The 21,549-nt window shown below is 43.6% G+C and overlaps 1 protein-coding gene across 2 annotated transcripts; it reads left to right on the plus strand.

Annotated features, from left to right (window-relative positions):
- Nucleotides 1-2,470: 2,470 nt before the first annotated feature.
- On the plus strand, nucleotides 2,471-20,844 carry epb41l4b (erythrocyte membrane protein band 4.1 like 4B). 2 transcript variants are annotated; one of them, XM_062399086.1, is made up of 23 exons: nucleotides 2,471-2,749; nucleotides 6,143-6,247; nucleotides 6,327-6,369; nucleotides 6,854-6,932; nucleotides 7,198-7,242; nucleotides 9,708-9,760; nucleotides 10,660-10,780; nucleotides 11,323-11,410; nucleotides 11,521-11,609; nucleotides 11,998-12,067; nucleotides 12,177-12,346; nucleotides 13,152-13,261; nucleotides 13,805-13,838; nucleotides 14,152-14,185; nucleotides 14,324-14,427; nucleotides 16,338-16,474; nucleotides 17,120-17,250; nucleotides 17,356-17,469; nucleotides 17,563-17,618; nucleotides 17,704-17,856; nucleotides 17,996-18,116; nucleotides 18,234-18,367; nucleotides 19,730-20,844. In XM_062399086.1, exons 1-23 carry the CDS (start codon nucleotides 2,471-2,473, stop codon nucleotides 19,791-19,793), a joined length of 2,334 nt encoding a protein of 777 aa, XP_062255070.1. In that variant the 3' UTR covers nucleotides 19,794-20,844. The 2 variants fall into 2 exon arrangements, with proteins under 2 accessions (XP_062255070.1, XP_062255071.1); XM_062399087.1 differs by lacking the exon at nucleotides 18,234-18,367.
- The last annotated feature ends 705 nt before the right edge of the window (nucleotides 20,845-21,549 follow it).

Below are 21,549 nucleotides of genomic sequence, written 5' to 3' on the forward strand. Positions count from 1 at the left end.
CGTCTGTGCTATTGTCGTTTGTTCTGACAGCGAGGCAGCGTGAGCGTTTTGTCACACGCTCTTGCAGAATGAGGATGCTCACTGTAGCGAGGAGCCGTCTGCTTATTCAACCTTCAGCCGAGTGCCTCTAAAGCTGGCGTCATATCACTGCAACTATCTCAGCAGCGCAAATCAGTGCAAACTGTTTGGTGATGACGAAATATTGGCTTAAATAAAGACAGTATAACCAATCACAATATTTCTGTGTGTATTAAAGTGTGCCTGCAGGATTTTATTGATGATATTCATTTAGAATTGTAGAAGTTTGTATAATTCGCAGTTCTGTTGATATATTTCCTGTGGCTCTTTTTGTCAGTAAAATGTATGTATTAGCAATGTACCCACTAATACCATCAAATCACTTGAGAGGAATGACGCAGAATCTTATCTCCCCATTCATAAACTAGAATGACCCCAAGGGCCAGTTGCCTTATGAAACCACATTTAAATTCACTGTACTTCCTGGTTTGTATTTGTATCTGCACCAAATAGCACACACTCATAAACATGACTTTGCTAAAAATTCCAGACTTTATTTCAATCAACACTTTATTGAATTATTTCCTGTGAAATCAATGAAAACGTTAAAAAAAAAACTGTCTCATGTCAAAGAAAGCGAAAATATGTGTCCCCCAATCCACATCTGCGGCCAATTTTTATGGGTTCTTCTTTGGGTCGCGTCCCACCCCTCCACACAATCTTATGGACATCTGTGTAGAAATGTCTGCGTTATACTGGTAACAAACACACAAAGATGTAAACATAACCTCCATGAGATAAATTATAGGAAGAAACAGCAGATTCTGCAGGACAACAGATTTAACTCTTACCAACATCTGTTTTTTGTCTGCAATGGGAATTGATACAATCAGCATTCGCTCTCAGGTCAGATGACTTTGCTGGATACACCGGTTTTTATCGTCTTCCGCTCTGATGGAAACATGACACCCGGGTGACTGCACTCAGCTTTCGGTGTTTTTGTCGTGTTGAACATGATACTAGGGGGAAAACAGGAAGGCAAACTCGTCAACAGGCAATGGAAAATAAGTCGGTTTTCTATTTTTTTTGCAGGTTCCACTAAGTTTAAGGAATATGCGTATAAGGGGCTGGAAGACACCTGGAGAGGGTTTATATTTTTCTCTCAATTACAATGATGACACACGTTCTGTGTGGGAGTTTAACTTTGGCACTTTGTATTAAAATTGTTAGGCTAATCCCTGTTTCTGTGTAGGTGGGTAGAAATGGGAAACTGGGGGGGGGGGGGTTTATGTTTAGAAATATGCCTTTTTTTCCAGAATTATTAGTACTGGTTTTATAAAAATACACATTGTTGATAATTTACCACTGATTCAAGAATTTTATTTGGACCACTTTTATCCAACAGAAAAATAAATCATCTATTGGGTTTGTGTGTTTGACTTCTTATCTTTTAAACTGTTTAATATCTTTAAATGTGTCATAATATTTTAACATTTTGTATTTTTCATTTAATTTATTGTTTTTAATCTCAATCTCAATTTTTTTTCGGTCACGTAGGCAATCAAACAGGCTGGTTGACGCTCTTGAAATAACATTATAAGATGTGCTGTACAAAATAAGTTAGATTTTAGGTTTAATTTTAAGTCAAACGTGATTATCATTTTCTGGTTCTTGGCAAAATCCAATAAACGTAATGTGACAACAGTATACTGAGACCTCCTGGAAACCCTTTAACGGTCACTGGGAAACCCGCGGACCACAGCTTGGGACCCACTCATGATCCGTGTCAGTCCACAGTTGCGAGTTCCGCTGCCGACAGGTGGCGCTGTTTCCCCGGCGCTGACGGGTCGTCCAGTCGGGAGGAACAGAAGTTTGTTGCGCTGTTTGTTCGCAGGCGCACTTGAGGCTGTTTGTCCAGTTCCGCTGGTTGACTTTTACCTGGGAGGTGAACGCTCCAGTTTCGGTTCGCCGGTGCGCGGAGAAAGCAACACCCGCCTGCCGGAGCCCCTCCTCGGACCCAGAGGCGACCACACACCGCCCTGCTCCCTGCCCGGCCCCGTGTGACTCCGGGTTGAGTCCGGACGGGATTTCTCCGGGATTCTAGAGTCGGTGCGCAACAGCGAGCGGGAGGCAGGTGCGCAGGAAGAGGGACAGGTCTGTTTGTTTCCGTGACCGAGTCCCATCGCTTCCACCGGGCTCCGCCGCTGGAAATCAACTGGTTGCTGCCTCGGTGCACGACCTGTGGTACTTTGATTAGTATGCGGCTGGAGTCCCCGCGCTGCCGCCGCCATCCAGCCTGATCTGAGGACCGATCGGCAGCCCTGAACTCTCCGCCGCGCCTGCTGAGTGACTCCTCGCCCCAGGGAGGACGAGGAGGAGGAGGAGGAGAAAGGAGCTGGAGCCCGGCCGCGGCGGACGCAACGCGGACCTCCTCGTCTTGTGGGTCGGGAAGATGATGGGCTTTCTGCGCCGGACGTTCAGCCGCCGCTCGCGGAGCCGCTTCCAGACGAGAGAGAGGGACGAGCGGGACGGGAAAGGGGGAGGAGGAGGGGGAGCGGCAGGGGTGACCGGGAACCCCCTGCTCCTGGCCCATCAGCAGCAGGTCGTACACGTGCCCGCCGTGGTCACCGGGGGAGCGGCGGTCCACATCCCGGCGGCCGGGACGGCGAGGACCACCATCAGCTGCCGGGTCCTGCTGCTGGACGGCTCGGATGTCAACGTGGATTTGCCTGTGAGTGAGCTGGAGCCTGTCCGCTGTCCTGCCAGCGGCTCCCCGTGTTTACACGAGTGTGTCAACAGAGAAAGTGTTGCAGGACCAGGTGTTAGTCCAGATCCGTGTGTGCCAAAGTGTGGCCCGGGGCCCAGTGGGGGCCATAGAGGCTGGTCCATGGTGGTCATTGCAAAAAATGAAAGGGTCACTGCGATAGAATTTAATATATAGGTTTGATTACTAATTCTAAAAAGTCCCTGCTTCAACATCTCATATACTTTCTCTCTTATGTCAGCTGTCGACAGTCGGTCAACAAAAGGAGTAACTCCGAGATCTCATCTTGTGATCTGGGACATTGTGTTTGACTTTATAGTAGTATTAGATATTGAAGTTCACAGAAAAATGAAAATTTACTCACCATCTGCTCACCACTATGTCGATGAAGATTGGGGTAAAGCCTTTGAGTCAACAAAACAGTGTTTGAGTTTCAGGGGTAAACAGCGTTGAAGCCAAATCCAATACTATGGAAGTAAATAGTTCTTCAAACATCATAAAACAACAGAAAAAAACCTTATCATGCCTCCTTACTGCTCCTGTGGGATCCTCCAAGGGTCTGTTAGCCCCGACATTCAAATTAAACTTGAAACGACTTTATGTACATCATGTTTTTAGCCTTAACATAATCTGATATCCTCAGCTGGAGACACATTCGCACACACACACCGCACACATGCTCTTGCCCAAGGGTGCCTTGGCCTTGGCAACCTTGGGCATCCCTACCACGGACATTTAGGCGAAAAATATTGTTTCAAATATAATTTAAAGTTTTTTTTTCGATATTGGTTTTACATTTGACGTGTCGGTCACCATTTACTTCAAATGTATTGGATTTAGCTGCAACGCTGTTGACTCCCGGAACTCCTAAAGTGTTTTCTGGACTCTCTCAAACACTTCGCTCGGTCCTCCATCGGCATAGCGGTGAGGAGACAATGAGTGAACGTACATTTTTCTGTGATTTACCCCTTTCAGGGCTCATTGATGCTATGTACTAAAAGAGATAGTTCCACTTCAAAAGTTGTAAGGTCACGTTCACTTTCGTCCACCAACGTTGAACTCCATGCAAAGCCACGCTGCGATTTGCCTCGCCACAGGAAGTCAATGTTCTGTAGCTTCCTCGCTCGCTCAGATTGGCCGACCCAGACTCTACATTAGCATGGTCGCTCGGCAATATACCCACTAGAGGGCGGCTCAGAGTGGAGAGAATCTGACAACAACAAACATGGCGTCGATTAAGGCGGTTGCGATAACGAGCCTATAAGAGAGAACACCAAGCAGACCATGGTCCTATTTACTCACACAGTCTCTCTTCAAACACGTCTTTCATTGTTGACATTTCTATTGGCTACATTCGTCTGTTTCGTCCATATCGCTAATCTCTCAGAACACATGCACATATACAGACTAAATACAAACAGAGGGCGAACAGCAGGCTCAGTCCATGTCCGTATACAAACCTAACATTGAGCATATAAGAGATTTAATCAGTATGACCAGAGTGGCCTTTATACTGCGAGTGAGTCTCTGTAGAGTGAGAGGAGCAGCTCCAGATGGTGATGACATTACGTCCCCACCCTGACTGCAGGGAAATCTCACTGAAGATACCTGAAGCCGCCCCGTGTTTTTGCCCTTTTACAGCGTCTCCCTATCACTTTATTCTTCCTCTCCTTCTTCATCTTCATCTTCTCTCTCTCTCCGCCAGTCGATTTCCCTGCATCTGCTCGCTAGCCATCTACGCTCTCCCCCTTCACTCCATCCTCATCTTCTACTGCACTCCCTCGGTGGCCTTCTCCCTTGCTCATCATCTTACTCTTTCACACCCGGCCTCCTCAACCTCCCTCCTCTTCTCCACGTCCCTCCTGTGCTCCATCCGTCTCCCTCTGCCTCTCCCTCTGTCTGTCGCTTTCTCACTCTCTGTCTATATTCCCCGACTCCCTGATCTGATTGACTAACGCGTGGACTCGAGTGCTACGAGTGTGTGAGGGGTAGGTGGGATGATGAGCGAGTGTGTGGGCCTGCGTGCGTAAGTGGCTCCTCGTAAGATGTTTTCATTTTGAAGGTCGTGTGTGTCACTCAAACTGTTGTGTGCGTGCCTCACCCCCGAAAGCGCTCCGCCGGTGTACGGTTGGTTATCGGCACATAGGGAGTCTTTCTCTTTAGTCCTACAGGGACATTACAGTCATGTCACAAAGCCCCATCTTCTGCTGAGGTATTGCAGCTCCAGCAACAATATGACACATGCTTTGTCTAGCTGGCGGTTGAGTCACAGGTGTGTTGGAACAAGTTTGTTCATGCCCTCTAGTTTTCCCACAGGCATTGACAAAGGCGAACTGAACGCAGCTGAAACTCGCCTATTAAACCTTATTAGTCTGTCACTTCAGGCTGAATGCAGCTAACACAACAGGCAGAAGAGAAACTAAAATATTCCCCAACTTTCCGTGCACGTGCACCCATGTGATAAGAGGCTGAGATTTCAACCAGCCTCTCCACACCTCATGCAGCAGAATGAGGAAAAGCATTGTGGGGATTTATTTTTTATTTTTATCCACAATCCCCTTAATGCCAGTGATTTCCTCACACTTTCAAACGCTCACCGGGAAGTTTGAACTGGTTATCAGGATCCAAAGTACAAGGCTGTCATCTCTCTGCACACCCACTCTGTGTTATATGGGTCAGACTCGGGTTATACGCCGATCATACACACACACACACACACACACACACACACACACACACACACACACATTTGCTAGTAAACCGTTTAGATAAAGTCTGGGAGATAACACTGAACGTCGTGCTTAAGTCCACTAACTTGTGTTCTTGGTTCTCAATGTTAAAGACGAGGGCCTGAATAACAGCCGTTCCCTCAGGGGCTTATCCTTTTCTTTTGACCCAGATGCACACACACACAAAAAGAGTTGTGTGTCTCCATGACTCTAACTAACCTCAACCATAACTGCTACTTGTCTTACGCTAATCTAAACAAAACATCTTTTCACCTTAAAATGTATTGATCTATGTGATGAGGACCTAGTTTTTGTTAATATAATGTGAATGTGTAGTCCCAAGGTCCCAATATCTTGAGTACACACACACACACACACACACACACACACACACACAGAGACAACAGCCACGTCACTTCCACTGCATTTCATGTTGCGCCTGTTATGGACACCAGGTCTGCTTCTAATCCACTTTCACACCTGAAATTTCATACTGGCCAATCTGTATTCTCCCTCAATGATGCACCTCTAGTTTTTATAACACAAACTTTATCCAGACGAGATCATAAACACACGCACTCGACTTGGTTCAAAAAAATAAATAACTTTTTGTCTTTCTTTTTTGTTGTAGAGCAAATCCAAAGGCCAGGACCTTTTTGACCAGATCATGTATCACATAGATCTGGTTGAGACGGACTACTTTGGACTGCAGTTCATGGACACAGACCAAGTCTCAGTGAGTATCGAGTGCTTACGTCTGTACAGCACCGGCCGATAGAGCTCCCTCTCACCCCCTCTTCTTTTCTCTCCTGTAGCACTGGCTGGATATGTCCAAGCCCATAAAGAAGCAGATCCGAGGTAGGTTTGAACTGTTCTCTTCATTAAGTGAAATGTGCAGCGTGCACATGGAAGGCGGTGAGTAGGGAGCAGGTGGTGTATTGTCAAATGTTGACATGGTGATTAACATGGGCATTAGAAGCCTTGTTTGCTCTCCAGATAGTAGTGAGGATAAATGATACACGGTGTGTGCGTTTGTGTGTGCGCTTGTTTGTGTGTGTCAGATTGATGCAGAAGTCACACAGGAAAGACACATTCAAATATGTAAGAGAGATACAAGATCCAATGAAGATCTATTGCCTTGGTGACAGTGACAGATGAACTGCATGAATCATAGAGTGAACGGATGATATGAAATAGATCAAATAAATCTTGAAATTATTCGATTTGATTTAATACATCTTTCATAGAGTTAGCCCTTCCTCTTGCTCCGTGTCTTTCTCTTCCTGTCTTTCATGTTCAGTCTTTATTCATGCTTTTACCTCCTTGTCTTCATCTTCTGTAGACGTGTCTCCGTACAGACTCTTCTTCAGGGTGAAATTTTACTCCTCGGAGCCAAATAACCTGCGCGAGGAATTCACAAGGTAAAGATCTCACACGCAAATCAGACACACACATGCATGCACACAGTTTTTTCCTCTGGAGCGCAGTGTCGAGGTCCGAAGGGGACCTGAGGCTAATTACTTTGCTGCTATGGGCACTTTTAAATCAGGGCCCAAATGGACAGAGACTTGTTAAAGCTAATTACGTGTCAGTGGCGAGGAGAAGCTTGTGATACATGAATTGATTTATGTTCACCCTCGGTGTAAAGCTCTCACTCTGTTTTATTTATCTTGTTTCCACCAACAGATACCTGTTTGTGCTGCAGCTTCGGCAAGACATTCTGTCTGGCAAGTAAGTTTCTTTGTCCTCGACTCTTACATTTACATTTAGTCATTTGGGGAGACACTTTCATCTAATGTGAATTACAAGTGAGGGACAACGCTAAGGATTCAATGCGGTAGGAGTCTTTGAAGTAAGTATGACAAACTTCATACAGACAAAGTGCATAGAGATAAGGTAGTGTACAGTAAGTGGCCCGTTAGTAGTAGTTTGTCTGATACCACTTGACCCTTCCTGATACCGTTTCTAAAATGTGGACTTTACATAACGAACAATCAGGATTCCTACGGTCAAGAAAAACCTGGAAATGTCATCGAATTTTGAAAAATGTTTTCCAGGCCTGGAAAAGTCATGGAAAAAAATAAAATCCCCAAAGTTTTGGAAAAGTCATGGATATTTGTTATATTCATATTTTAGTTTTAAATAATTCATATGCTTTTAAAGAAATACGCTCAAAATATAAGTTGGCATACTTGGGTTTGTTTTATTTAAGGTATACTGTTTGCCTTGGAGTTCTCATTGTTAGTTTAAATACTACATTTGTCACTTTTTCGCCCAAACACCCAGATTTCACAAAATATTCGGTAATGAAAATTTGGTTTAAAGTTATTGAAAAGTCATTTAAATCTATTGGTCAAAATGTGTATGAACCCTGGACAATACATATTTGAATAGCTCTGAGCTACTGACCCTGTATGGAATTAGGTTGTTTTCTAATGCCTTATGAGATTGCTTATGTTGTAAATGGCAAAATCAGTGCCACTCTTCAAAACTGAAGTCTTGGTTATGGTTCATGTCAGCGTTTTAATTGTGGGACTTTCCAGTGTGAAATACAGTACTTCAGAATTGCTGATATGTTGGCTAGCGAAAAACAGTACGTGCCAGTGGCGGTACAGCGCATCTGCGGTTTTGGAGTGGCTCGTTCCACCATCAGGGCACCACAGACTCGAACAATCTGGGCTGTGACCGCCTTGTGTGCGTCTGGTGGTTGAGAATAAATAAGTCGATGGGTGCAGGCCCAGTAGTCCCTGTGTCACCGTGTATGCAAACATTATTCATGAGTCATGCGGTCACCGGTAGCCAGTGGAGGTCAACAAACAGCAAAGTGACACCTGCCCTTTACGGCTGAGTGAAGACCAGATTCTGGACCATCTGTAGGGGTTTGCGTGGAGGGAGCCACACCAGAAGGGCACTGCATCAGTCAGGCAAGAGATACTCAGTGCTTCGTGCCATACTGAGTCATGCTAAACCTGTTTCTTCACATGTTGCGTATTGGAAAGTGGCTCGACAGATGCAACATGCTCGGAGACGGTAGTTCATTGAAATTAACACTCAGGTTAAAGCAGTTAATGTTTTAACTTGAGTGAGGTTGATGATGATGAGGTTGTGTTTGTTCCAAAGAGAATGAGGGAGGGGAGGGGATACAGATGTTTGTCTTGCAAACCCACTTTAGGTCAAATAAGTACATCAGGGACAAGACGTCTGTCTAAATTGATTATCCTTTCACCTTGGACGTGTAGCAGACAGACATGTTAAATAATGCAAGACAACAGTGTGTCCTAGCACATCGAATAAACAAAATCCCCCGTTCGTTCCAGCGGATTAGACACTGCTGCACACATACATGCACATACACTTATTTTACAGACGCATACACGCTCACCTACACTCGCTTAGACTCAGCATGGACATGTTTCAGCCGATCATATTGCGAGCCTCAAGCAGTATCTGTAGAACTGAGAGAAGGGAGAGTTTCGCTGCATGTGAATAATGAATGAGGGATGTGGCAGGAAGGTAAATAGATGAATCAAAGGTGAAGGGAGGGAGGGTCGGGAAAACTGCAACCGGAGGCAATTGGCTGAGTTTAAATTTTGACGAGTCGACAAGATGGTGCCGCTGAACGTAGAGACTACTAACCTAAGTTAGTACAGTTTTGTCTTAGGGTAGTTGTTTCCATTGTTTCATCAGTTTTATTAGAATGGTGATGCTGGTCAAGTAATGTCATCCAACCGATATTTGTTCAAGATGTTTCTTAAAAGGTAAAAATAGTGAAAACATCTGGAAGTAGCATTAAACTGGATACACACACACACACGCACCTCTGCTTACGCTCAGGTCACCCACAATACAGTATGGGAGACTTCTGTGCACTTTTTTTTCTTCTTCCTCACAAACACACACTCAGACAGTGTATTATCCCCTCCCCCCCCCCCCCCTCTCTCTCTCTCGCTACCTCCTCCTGGCTCTATCTGGGCCACACATCCCCAGAGTCCAACTCTATTATAAAGCTCAAGATCAGGAACGGCAGAGGGCTGCTTATTTTTGGAAAAGGGTTGCTCCACACACACACACACACACACACATACACCATGTAGGTCATTCTGACACTGACATGTCTTTCTAACACATGATAACATGTACACACCAAACCGTGGTTAGGACAGGCTCTTCATCAGCGTCTCGTTTTCTCTCTCCAGGCTGAAATGTCCGTATGACACCTCCGTAGAGCTGGCGGCATATTGTTTACAAAGTAAGTCAACTTCACACACTCATTCATATCAATTTCATCAATTACATTTATTCACAATAACAATCATATTGAGAGGTTTATCAACTGTCTGTCCTCTCACAGGACCACACTGGTGATATTTCTTGTAGAGCTCAGTAACTACAGATAATTCATATTCCAGCTTCCTGTTCTCCAAAGCAAATTCTAAAGCTTAAACATTAATTTAGCTTGAATTCTTGGAAGCAGGTGGTTTGCTTGAATTTCATTTGGATATGAAAATCAATGTGCAAATTTGAAACTTGAAACCTTTTCCTTGCTGCACAAGTCGAGCATCATTTGAAAGTTAAACCCAGAAGACAAAAGATCATGATACTGCAAAAAGTGCATTAAAACGGTTGGTCCTCTGCAGCCTGTCCTCAGATCTGGAATATTCACCATGCACCAGCAAGGATATTCTTTCAAAACCTATTGTAAAACCAGTGAATTAATTACAAATCGATTTTCTATTTACAATTTCGTATCTATATACTGGGGAGCAGCAGTTTGAATATACAGGAATGTTTAGTTTTAAAGCAGATCTATGTTTCTGCTCCACATATGACAATTATCGGGTTAATAGTAAACAGTATAACGAAGTGTGAGAGTAGCACAAGTAGACAATTGATACAATAAGCTGCTGGTTATGAAGCAGCTAAACTCCTGAGGGAGCTGAGCAGAGAAAGAGTTTCATTCCTTCTTTCTTCAAGAGAGAGAGAGAGTTTTATTTAATGCTTTAAAAAATGACATAGTTTGAAGACCTGCATTAACAATACAAAGTGTATATGAGGTTAAAAGCCTGTCCTTTTCATCATATTGTATTTCCCAATGTCTTTTCCTTTTCCTCTGTACCTGACCTGTTTTTTTTGTGCGACTTCCTGCAGGTGAACTGGGAGACTGTGACTCATTAGGTCACTCTCCAGTGCTGGTGTCAGAGTTTCGTTTCAGCCCTAAACAGAGCGAGCCCATGGAGGCGGACATCTTCAGCAGGTGGATGGACCTCAGGTGAGAAGCAACATGCATCTGCTCCGGGATGCAGCAATATGTTTTTGCAGCGTCAAAGCAAACTACTGAAATCTGAATCAGTGTGGCCACAGAGGACGGCGTCTAAATTTCACTGTCCCTGCGCTCTCCCCTCCTCCGCCTCGGTCCTGCTCTCACTGGTCTGCTTGAAGGATTAAGGGATTAATCCCGGGAGGGTCCTGATTGATTCCAGGCAGTATTTAACCCAGCCACAGTCTGATTGCTCCCATCTCAGATGAGATTACACACACATATGCTTTGCTTCACCGAGCCACACGAGGACGAACCCACACCGAGTTCATAGTCATTCGTACACACAAAAACCAAGATGGAGTCAGTGACGCAGCCGGAGAGTTGCTCACCGAGTGTTTCCCACAGATCTCACACCAATTACCACCACAGCTCATTTAGCAAGTTGTGTTGTTATTGAGAGTCTTCTTTTTCAGGCAGAGCTGCACCAGTGACGGAGGGACTTTTGTTTTTGTTGTGAAATCTCATCATGATGTGTTATTTTAAATTTTCAGGGGGAAGAGCCCTTCTCAAGCAGAGATTTCTTTCCTCAACAAATGCAAGTGGCTGGAACTTTACGGAGTAGACATGCACTTTGTCAAGGTGTGTGATTGTGTTTTTCTGTCACAAATATCATTCAACATGTGTGAGTGCATTGCAAAGTGTTTTATTGTTGAGAACTGAAGGTTTGTGTTTGTGTGTTTTATCTTCAGGGCAGAGATGGAGGAGATTATGCTCTTGGTCTCACTCCGACTGGGATCTTAGTATTTGAAGGCTCCAACAAAATCGGGCTCTTCTTTTGGTAAGTACGTCAAACACGTCTCATTATAAAGTGGGTTTTGTGTCAAATTGGGTAGAGTAAAGGCTATTTAGTAACATGACAACATATGAATAGATAAAGCAACCATTTTGATTGTTGATAAATTGTTTCTTTCATGTTTTAAAGCAAAAAAAAAGGAGAAATATGTCCAATAATATTAATATATAAGGATTGCTGTAAAGCCCAGCTACTTCTTCACACCTTTATGGACATAGATAAGGTGATGGTATCATAGTGAAAAACATTATCACTTTCAATGAGTGCAGTTATTTTATTACATCTCCAGTCGTCACAACCTCCAGAAATACCTTTCACACTAATACAGCATATTTGTCTTTGTCTTATTTGTGTGTCTCTGTGGGATGTCTAGGCCCAAAATCACTCAGCTGGACTTTAAAAGGAGCCGACTGACGTTGGCTGTGGTGGAGGACGACGATCAGGTTTGTGTTCCTGCGGCAAAAACACAATCCTCCACACAAACAAACCCCAGGCGCGCAGTTGAAAGACGACTAAGTGTGTTTGTTTGTCTGTTTTTTCCCGACTGTGCAGGGTCGGGAGCAGGAGCACACGTTTGTGTTCCAGCTGGCCAGCGCCAAGACCTGCAAACACCTGTGGAAGTGCGCGGTGGAGAGCCACGCCTTCTTCCGGCTTCGACAACCAGCCACAGGCAAAGCCAACCACAGTGACTTCACACGACTCGGCTCCCGCTTCAGATTCAGGTAGAGCACAGAGACGGGCTCTTCACTAACAGAACATCACATCGCGGATGAGACTCACCTGAACAAGGATCATTCAGTCGACTCCTCAGCACCAGCACATTGTACATCGCATAAAACATGGCCTGTGTATCTATGGTTACAGCGTATCTATGGTTACATGGATCTGTTCCTATGGCGACTGAGATTTTCCATTCATATTGTTTGCTTTCTTCTGATTATAATCAGACCCGGTCAAAGCAACATTCTCACACTTTAAGGCCACTTCCTGTCACTTGCTGGAGCAGCCGAACAAGGCAGTGTGAAGTCTCTTTGACTTGGTCTGAGGCAGTGGAGAAGAGTTACAGGTGGTGGAAGTACACATACGAAAACACTTTTACTTGGTACTGTCATCCAGAATGATAAGCATACCAATGTCAGCAGTCTAGAACATTCAATTATTATAGTATTATAGTATTATCATAACAGAAATGAATGAGCGCTGTAGACTTATAGAAATAAGAGCTAAAACATGAGAAATTCAAGGCTGTTAAATAGACGAATTTACAAAGGTTTTCTCAGATTAGTTATTGTATATATTATATTTTCATATTATATATTTTTTACACGTGGTATATTTTCCCGCTTAATCACAGTCAGTCAGTTATAGGAACAGTTTTTTTGACGATGGCACGGTAATCATTTATAAATTTGCCTTTTTTGAAAGTGAGAATAAATTCCTTTAGCTCTAATTCCCTGGTAGTGAAATCTGCAGTGCGCTGGGTCTTGAAATCAACTTGTGGCCCTTTCTCTCTCTTTGTTGTCTCAGTGGTAAGACGGAGTATCAGGCCACTCATGGGGGCAGACTGAGGAGAACAAGCACATTCGAGAGAAGGCCGAGCAAGCGATACCCCTCCCGCTCACAGTCACTGGGCAAAGGTGGGTCTTATCAGTGGACACACAACCGACGGTGATGACTAACTGCTCCTGTTCTGTCCTTTACATGTGATAATGTGTGAGAGACACATTTTCAGAAAGGGCACAGACTGTTTGAATTCACTGTGTTGTAGAGCGCAATGCAGAATGAAAGTTGAGCCGTTCATAGAAAAGGTATCGCTGCAGGTTTCTGTAGAATTAGTTAATAAATCAACAGGTTCAAAAAATGCTAACGAAAGTGCTAAAAAATATCAGACTTCAGGGTTTTTGGCACCTGCTGATTTCTTCAGTCCTCCCATCTTCACAGGCTTGTATAAATAAATGATCAAATATATGAAGTGCTGCCCGGGAATACAAAACTGAACAAGAATTCATGTGATGGCAACAGCTTAGCATCAGTAACAATATCTGGGCTGATAAATCGGACTTGCACTTCATTACCACTGTAATATAACATATAAATATAAATGAATAAAGTTAAGAGACAGACTTATGAATGCTATTTACCTTTTCTTTGCTAACCGACGTCTCGATTCCCTCTGTCAGTTGCCATTTCTCCTGCCAAGCATCAACATATCAGGTAAAACACACACACACACACACACACACCAAAACACCAACACCCACAACTATACATAATATTCACATGCTCTTTCAGGTCTCTGTACTTGTGAAGACATTCCATTTATTTCATTCATTCTTTATCCCCTAACCTTGACCTTAATCCACATTACGGCTTGGATAATCTTGACGCTAAAACTAAAATCTCCACTCTGTGTAAGAGAAGTAAAATGTCCTCACCTCATAGGTTTTCCCACCACTACAACATAGAGAATGTGATGTAGTCCGTTTGTTAATCTGCCAGTAATGAGTGTTGTCATTCTTTTCTCCAGCTCTCATGCCAGCCCTGATCCCAGCTTCCATCCAGTGAGTGACCTCATATAACCCACTTTTCATACAAACACACAGACGCACGCGCACCAGCCACTGATCTGGCTTCTCCCCCGTGACAACATTTAATTACTGCATCTCTTCAATCCCTTGTCCTCTCCTTCCCTCCTCAAGTACCAGCACAACATCCCTATTGGCCACGAGCCGTGGCACCCAGCCCACCCCGCTCTCACGCCCCCGGTTTACCTGCATCCCTCCGGACACACGCCGTCGCACAGGTAAGCCGACGGACCACACACAGAGGCCACGAGGGTTTAGAGATAATCCAGGACATCTTAGGGGTCCTTGTTTAGAAATTTGGCGGCGGGCAAATGTCCGATTCCAGTCACTCATCTCACAGTCCACACGATCTGTTTTTCATCACGTTCCATGTCAGTCATACACATCATATCCCTGTTTGTCTGTCTGTGTGTCTTTTCTTCCTCCGTCTACGTGTGTGTGTGTGTGATCTCCATCTCCTTGTTATGTTCAGGCCCTCTGTCGATTCTGCGAGTCCCGTGTCCACTCATCCTCGCGCTCCAGAGCGAACCAGCAGCATCGGCCCGGGATCCATCAGTGTGGTTTACAGGGACAAAGTCATGACAGCACTTTGACCCCTGTTAGTCCCGGGAATCCGTTCCGAACCCAGACTCTTAACACTTACGCTGACACAGACTCGTACCCCGCTCTGTTGAGTCCAAATGTCAATGTCATGTTGTCTTCATCTTTTTGTCACAATCACATCTTTCAATCGGGACAGAGGACAAGTGGTTTTCAAACTGTGAGGCGAAGGGTGAGACATGTGGTGGGTGAAAGGGACAAGTGCACGCTGGTGTTCTGAAAACAATGGGAAGTTGTAATTTAGCCCCTTGTCAACACGGAGCAGTGGCAACGACACACAGCTCATGTCCTTTAAAACCCCAATGTCTGCAAAATGCACCAAAAATCGTTCTTGCTTGTAGGGACGCAAGTTTGAACCATAGACTGTATGGTAGTGGAGACACGTCTTCCACCATATATATATACGGTCATTGCTTTGAAAAAAAAAAATGTGTCAATATTCACACATTTTTGATTCTGTGCTACATTTTCCGAGGATATTTTCAATTTCTGTTGTGAGGTGAATGTCTATAAATGTCCTTAGAAATTGTAGAGAGGAAAATATTTCTTCGTTTTTAACTCCAGAACTTTCCTGAGAGTCGTTGTGGTTTTAAGTTTTCTTTATTATCATATTAAACCACTGATAGGAAACATGAACTGCTAATGGTATAATTCTGCATGTTTTTAAAGGTGCCTGTTCAATAGAATGTAAACAAATATAGCCTAAAATTAAAAGTGCTCAGTTTTTGCAGGGAGACACAACTCACTGACTTGATTGTAACTGTAAACCTCCTCTTTATATCCCCCCCCAAAAATGAAGTGAATGATCCCGGGTTGTCATGCATGGTTCTATATGGTTTCAATCTTTTAAAAATCCTAATGTACTCTTAAAGACAGCACTGGGACCCAGGCGAGATAAAGATAGGAGCAGGTTGAGTCGCTTTGTGCCTTGTCCTCCTTGCGAGCTACGTTTCAATCCCTCTACATGTTTACTGCAATATCTCTGGAAGACGAAATGTATCGTTGTGCCTTAGAAATCCAGCCCAAGCTGATTTATCACTTAGAACGGAGTGGAATAAAGTGAAGCGAGAGCAGAGTGAGGTCTGCTCAGGTGGAAGGGTCCAGATAAGCACATACTCTCTGCTGGTTTAGGGATTAAAGCTGCTTTATGTATAGTATATATTTGTAGTTTCGGTGTGAGATAGAAATGTCCTGCATCTGCTGTGTTTGTGCTTTAAAGTGAGGATGCTGAATACACTTTTACATTCAATTTACATCAGTTTATGGATGAATTCAATCAACCAGCTGTTTACAGAGAACTTGGCCAAGGTGTTTGGTGTTGTAGTGCGTCGCCTTTTACTCTGTGATGTTTACTGGAATCACATGATGCCTTTAGGGGTGTTTCTCTATTGCTTTTCAAATAAACAAGATGTTTGAAACTGGAAAATGCAAAAAAACGTGTGTCCTTCAGTTTTTTTCCTTTCATGTAATGTCAATTTCAGTCCAGTTGGTAGAAAAAAAGTTTGTTTTGATCACGTGTCATCTTCAGTTTCCCTCTGAGCGGTCCTGCATCAGAACACCAGTTCAGCGTCGAGGAGAATGAGACGTCGTACTCTGGCAAGATCCACCATCACAGACGCCACACACACAGCCAGGACACACTCTGCCACACACACACCAAGAACAGTGAGTACACTGTGTGCGCTGTGTGTGTCAGCACCAACATGTCTTAAAACAATAGTCATGTGCCCGTGTGAACACTGGGACAGGTTTTGCCTGCTGTAATGAATCATTCTGTACAAACCATGGCCATGAAAGTATCTGGTCCCAGTGACAAACTCCAGATTCAGGCCCTTTAAATCCTCAATATAAAGTGATGCCTGCAAGAAAAACTGTTTCAATTTGCATATGTGCAGCAGAATATTGATTTAAAACAGACTCAGTTGATTCTTTATCCTTTTAATGGCATCTATCCATCCACCCATCCCTCTTTTCTGTACTGTATATGTATGATAATCCGCAGATCTCACTGTAAACAGTGTGCACCAAATGTCAAAGTAATAACAGTAAAACTAATTGAAAGTATCAATCTATCAAACTAACCTTAATTATTTAACACATTTCAAAAAAATGTGTGCAATTCAAAGTGATTTTTGAATATGTTCTTTTTGACATAAATGACACAAGGTTATTCACCTCCATTGTACTAACAATAAACGTCACTTTCCCTCAAACATCCAACCATCATCAGCTTTCATCTGAGTAACTCAATAACTTGAACCTGTGACAGTATCTGGCCTGTGGTGTGTGATTTGTGTGTGTGTGAATCAGAACGTCGAGCTCCTCCCTCCCCGGCGGATGAGTTGAACATCTCTCAGTCTCTGCTCAGAGCCCTGGAGTCAGACAGCGATTCCCCTCCCTGGCCCTCGCTGCCCTCGCTTCACGTCAACATCGACAAAAAGGTCAGACACATTTCCCAGGCACTGTCGTCCCAATCTACTGACAAAACGAGAGGTGGATCAGGTCTGTTCTTTTCTTCTAACCTTTCTGCTTGTTCCCTGTGGCAGGGAGAGGAGAAGCAGCTGTCTGAAAAGTCTCTGCACCCTCCAACCTCCCCGGCGATGCTCCCTGACCACCTAAAATGTAACATCCTCAAAGCCCAGATGGAGGCCGCCTTCAGGGTGAGTTTATGAAGCTGTTTACTGAGCTGGCTCTCTAACAGCACAGCAGAGTGGAAACTAAATATTTGCATCCTTCGTTCCTCCAATATATAGAAGGAAGCTCCGACAACACCCAGAGGAAAGAACTCGAATGAGACGCTCAGTGACAGGCCAGTGGTCCCACAGCGTGTCCACATGCTTACACGTGTTTCTAACACAGAGGACTGACTCTATGTGATAACTCTGCTCCCTCAGGTATCAGAGCTCATCCCAAGACTCAGCTGCGTCCAGCCTGACTGCAGACAAGGCGTCTCATTGGCAGGACCGCATCCCAACGCCGGACAGACTGCACCCCAACGCCAACCAGTGCACCAACCGCAGGAAACGACTGGTCAGGCAGTTCAGCTTGTGAGTATTCTCGCCGAAGGGCAGAGCTCCTGATCAGCGTTTGAGCCTCAAGGAGATCGAAAATATATAAATATATCTTCAGAACAGTGTGCAGGTCGTGTAAGTCACTCACCCTCACTCTCAATTTATTGCACATCAGTAACCATGAGGATGAAGATAATCTCCCAGAAGCCTTTGCAGCCCTCTCCTTGCAGAGTATGGGAAAGTCAGGCTCCAGCAACTCACTGGACAAACAGATACAGCCGTCCATATACCCACAGGTAACGCACACTCACACTCCTCATATCTAGGGATTAATTCACCCCCACTGTATCAGCTAGAAGTACACAGAGTATATATTGTATATATATATATATATATATTGATGTGTATTCCAGGTGGACAATATGCCAGCTCTGGAGCTGGGTAGTCCATGCTGTCGCTCACCTTCACCCTCCCCCCACCTCTCCCCCTCTTGCTACGGTAGCTCCAACCCTCACCTGGTCCCTTACCTCGCCACCCATAGCGACAGGTAAAACACCTCCACTCCTCTCTGTGGGACTCAATTCACAGCATTTTAAAGACAAACCTTGCTGGTACTATTCACATCAAGATTTCATACAAACAAATTTGTGATCCCAAGAGGCTTTTCACTTTCTCAGGTGGTTTCATTGAAGGTCGAATATTTACATGAACAGGAAAGACCAGAAACGTTTCATAAGAAAATCGAATAATCTTTCTGTATTTTTTAACTTTTAGTTTCTTCTTTTCTCTCCCTTTAATCATCTCATGAGTCATGACCTCCAGATTGTATTTGTTAACCCCCTGTGGGAGGGCCTGACCCTCTGGCCTAACCTAGTGAACTGTATTTGAATGTCTTATGCCTACACATTATTGGATGAGTCCAATAATACAATGATTAATCATATATCAGTTGTATATCAGGAGCCATTTTTCTACAGGACAAATATTTATACAGACATTTTACCATCAAATCCGTCTATTTTGCTGACCTGCAGGACCTCTCCTTGTAATGGAGTATCTATCTTTATTTTTTCTATTATGTCAGTTTATGTTCTTATTCCACAACTGTGTTTATATTTGTTTAAGCTCACAAACTATTTTAACATTTTGAGGCAGGTGGGCCTGATGGGCCCCTTCAAACCATGTAACTGTAACATCCCTGGTTTGATCTTTACATACTGGTCACCATCCAGTACCAACAAACAGAGCTCTGAAGATAGAGGGAATCATTCTGGTGGTTCAGGAGAAGAATCTCAAAGACCTAAAACACTGGACAGCAGTTGCTCTGACAAATAGCTCGTCTGAGCACTTGCTTTTAAATTGATTTGTTTTTCATTATTTTACATAACTTTGGAATCTCTTCCATAACAGGATAAATACAAGTCGTGTCTAACTGCATTTCAGGTCAAAACTGTGTTAAGTCTAGACTCTGACGTTCTTACATCTGTTTTTCAATAAAGGAATTATTATGGCGTTTAAATGTATAATTGTAGGAAGGGAAAAAAAGCAAATAGGTTTAGCAGAGCAGACTGCCGTCTGTGTGGCTGCTGACTCAACTGTGAAGTTCACATCTTTATAATGTTATGTTGCAGCTTTCACATAGTTCAAATCATAAAGTGTTGGTGTAGATATATTTTCCCTGAAGGCGTTAGATGATCGAAAAATCAAGGTTTTACAGCTTATTTGCCTGATACTCCGGTTGTCTTCAGTATTTACTTCATTTTTTTGTTTTTATCATAGGTATTTTACAGTTTTATTTGCTGCCATCTTAATGCCCATTCATTCTCAGGGAGATATCTATCTGGTTACATGATGGAACTTGTTATAACGTTAAGTGTGTGTGTGTTTGTGTGTTTGTGTGTGTCTGCAGCGGTGAGGAAACCAGGTTGGACAGAGAGAAGATACTCAGAGCTCTCCTGATGACTGAGCTCTGAGACCTTGACCCTTGACCTCTTTGACGGACATTAGACTGGAGGCGTAAGAAAGAAGTCCCAAAGTCGCTGGCTGCAATCAACATTTGTATATTTGCATTATACATTCAGCAGTTATAAATATATATTTGCATAAAGGCAATTGTTATATTTGCTTAACTGTCATTTTAGAAGGATGGTTCTTTACATTCTTTGGATTAAAACTATAAACTATAGGCTAAGTGAGAGAATCGAATGGACACACGCACACGCACACACACACACACACACACACACACGCACACACACACACACACACACTACAGACCCGCTTCAGATGTGACTGGTACTGCCTGCATGATAAATGTGTTACAGTTTTGGGGTTCTGTTTAGGTTTATGTGTGATTTCATCATCACCTTGTCCATGTTGACGTCTAAACTGTGTTTCAGACAGCGACTGTTGAAGCATCAAGGTCTACACTTTAAACAACAAACAAACCCAAAAGTCAATTCACTTTCAAATCAGTTTGTTCACAATGTAAATAAACTTTGTATTTAATATGCTGAACATAACAGAGCGGGCTGTGAGGGCTTGTTTCCTGAATGCCTTACTCTCATGTCAACCGTCCACTTTGACATGGCAAAGCATTTGCAGCATTTGAGGTTGAATAAACTTCCTGAACAGATTGAATTGAAAGTGAATTATGACTGCGTGTGGATGATGTGGACACTTGATCGTACTGTGAGACTAAGACACCGCACTCTCAGTCTGTCCACTGGAAGGAGACAAAGCCACTGTCACGGCTGACAACAGAGATCCTGTAGCACAGGCTGTCTCCAGGAGCCGATCTTGAATCACTTTGCTTTTGTTTGCAGGCACTACGTGTTTTTATCTCATGTCAAACTTGTTTCAGATGTATTTTTTTCTTATAAATAGCCATAAACCTGCTGCTCAACAAATGCACTTCTTTTGTCACGGCCACATCTGAGGGAGTGTTCCACCTCCTGCTGTACTCAACGTGTTGACTGAGCTGTTCCTGCCCTCGATTTGATTTTAATAAAAGAAACATCATGAGTTTGACAACTCTGTAGTAGCATCATTGGTCTTCGCACTGACATGGGAATGTGGCCCGGCCTCGCCTTACTTGCCCGGCGTTAAGTGTGTGTGTGTGTGTATGTGTGTGTGAATGTGTGTGTGAATGTGTGTGTGAAGGCCTCACCCTCCCTCTGAGGGAATGTTGTTATAAAGAATATAACTGACTTGTCTACCTCTACACACCTGTTACAGTGCGGTGAGTCAGCCTTTAATTGCACCTCTTGTTTTATCCCTCTGTGAACCAGTTAGCACAAGATGCACAATGGATCTGGCACGAGCCGAGGAATGTGCTGCGAATGTTTATGTCTGAACTAATTGTTGTGGATGTGATATTTATACTTACCAGCCGTGTCATATCTGTAAATATTATCACATCCTAATGTAAATGTTCATATACAACAGGATTTGTGCTGAAAGGACTGGATATGTTTGGCTTTTTACCCGTTGCTTACTCAGACTTAAAAAAAAAAGAAATGCAATATCATTTCACCTCATTTTTCATCTTTCAAACTTGATTTTGAGCCAAACATGTTGAGCCAAATCCTACATTGGGACTAGTTTAACCAAATCCAACACTAAAATAAGATTTATAGTCACTGCCACTGAGGAATGGGGCACAGGGAGCAGCTCTGACTCCATGACGCTCATTATATACATTAACAGCTAAAGGTTTAGGAGTGCAAA

Source organism: Platichthys flesus, chromosome 11 (genome assembly GCF_949316205.1).
Source record: "Platichthys flesus chromosome 11, fPlaFle2.1, whole genome shotgun sequence".
NCBI classification, from domain to species: domain Eukaryota; kingdom Metazoa; phylum Chordata; class Actinopteri; order Pleuronectiformes; family Pleuronectidae; genus Platichthys; species Platichthys flesus.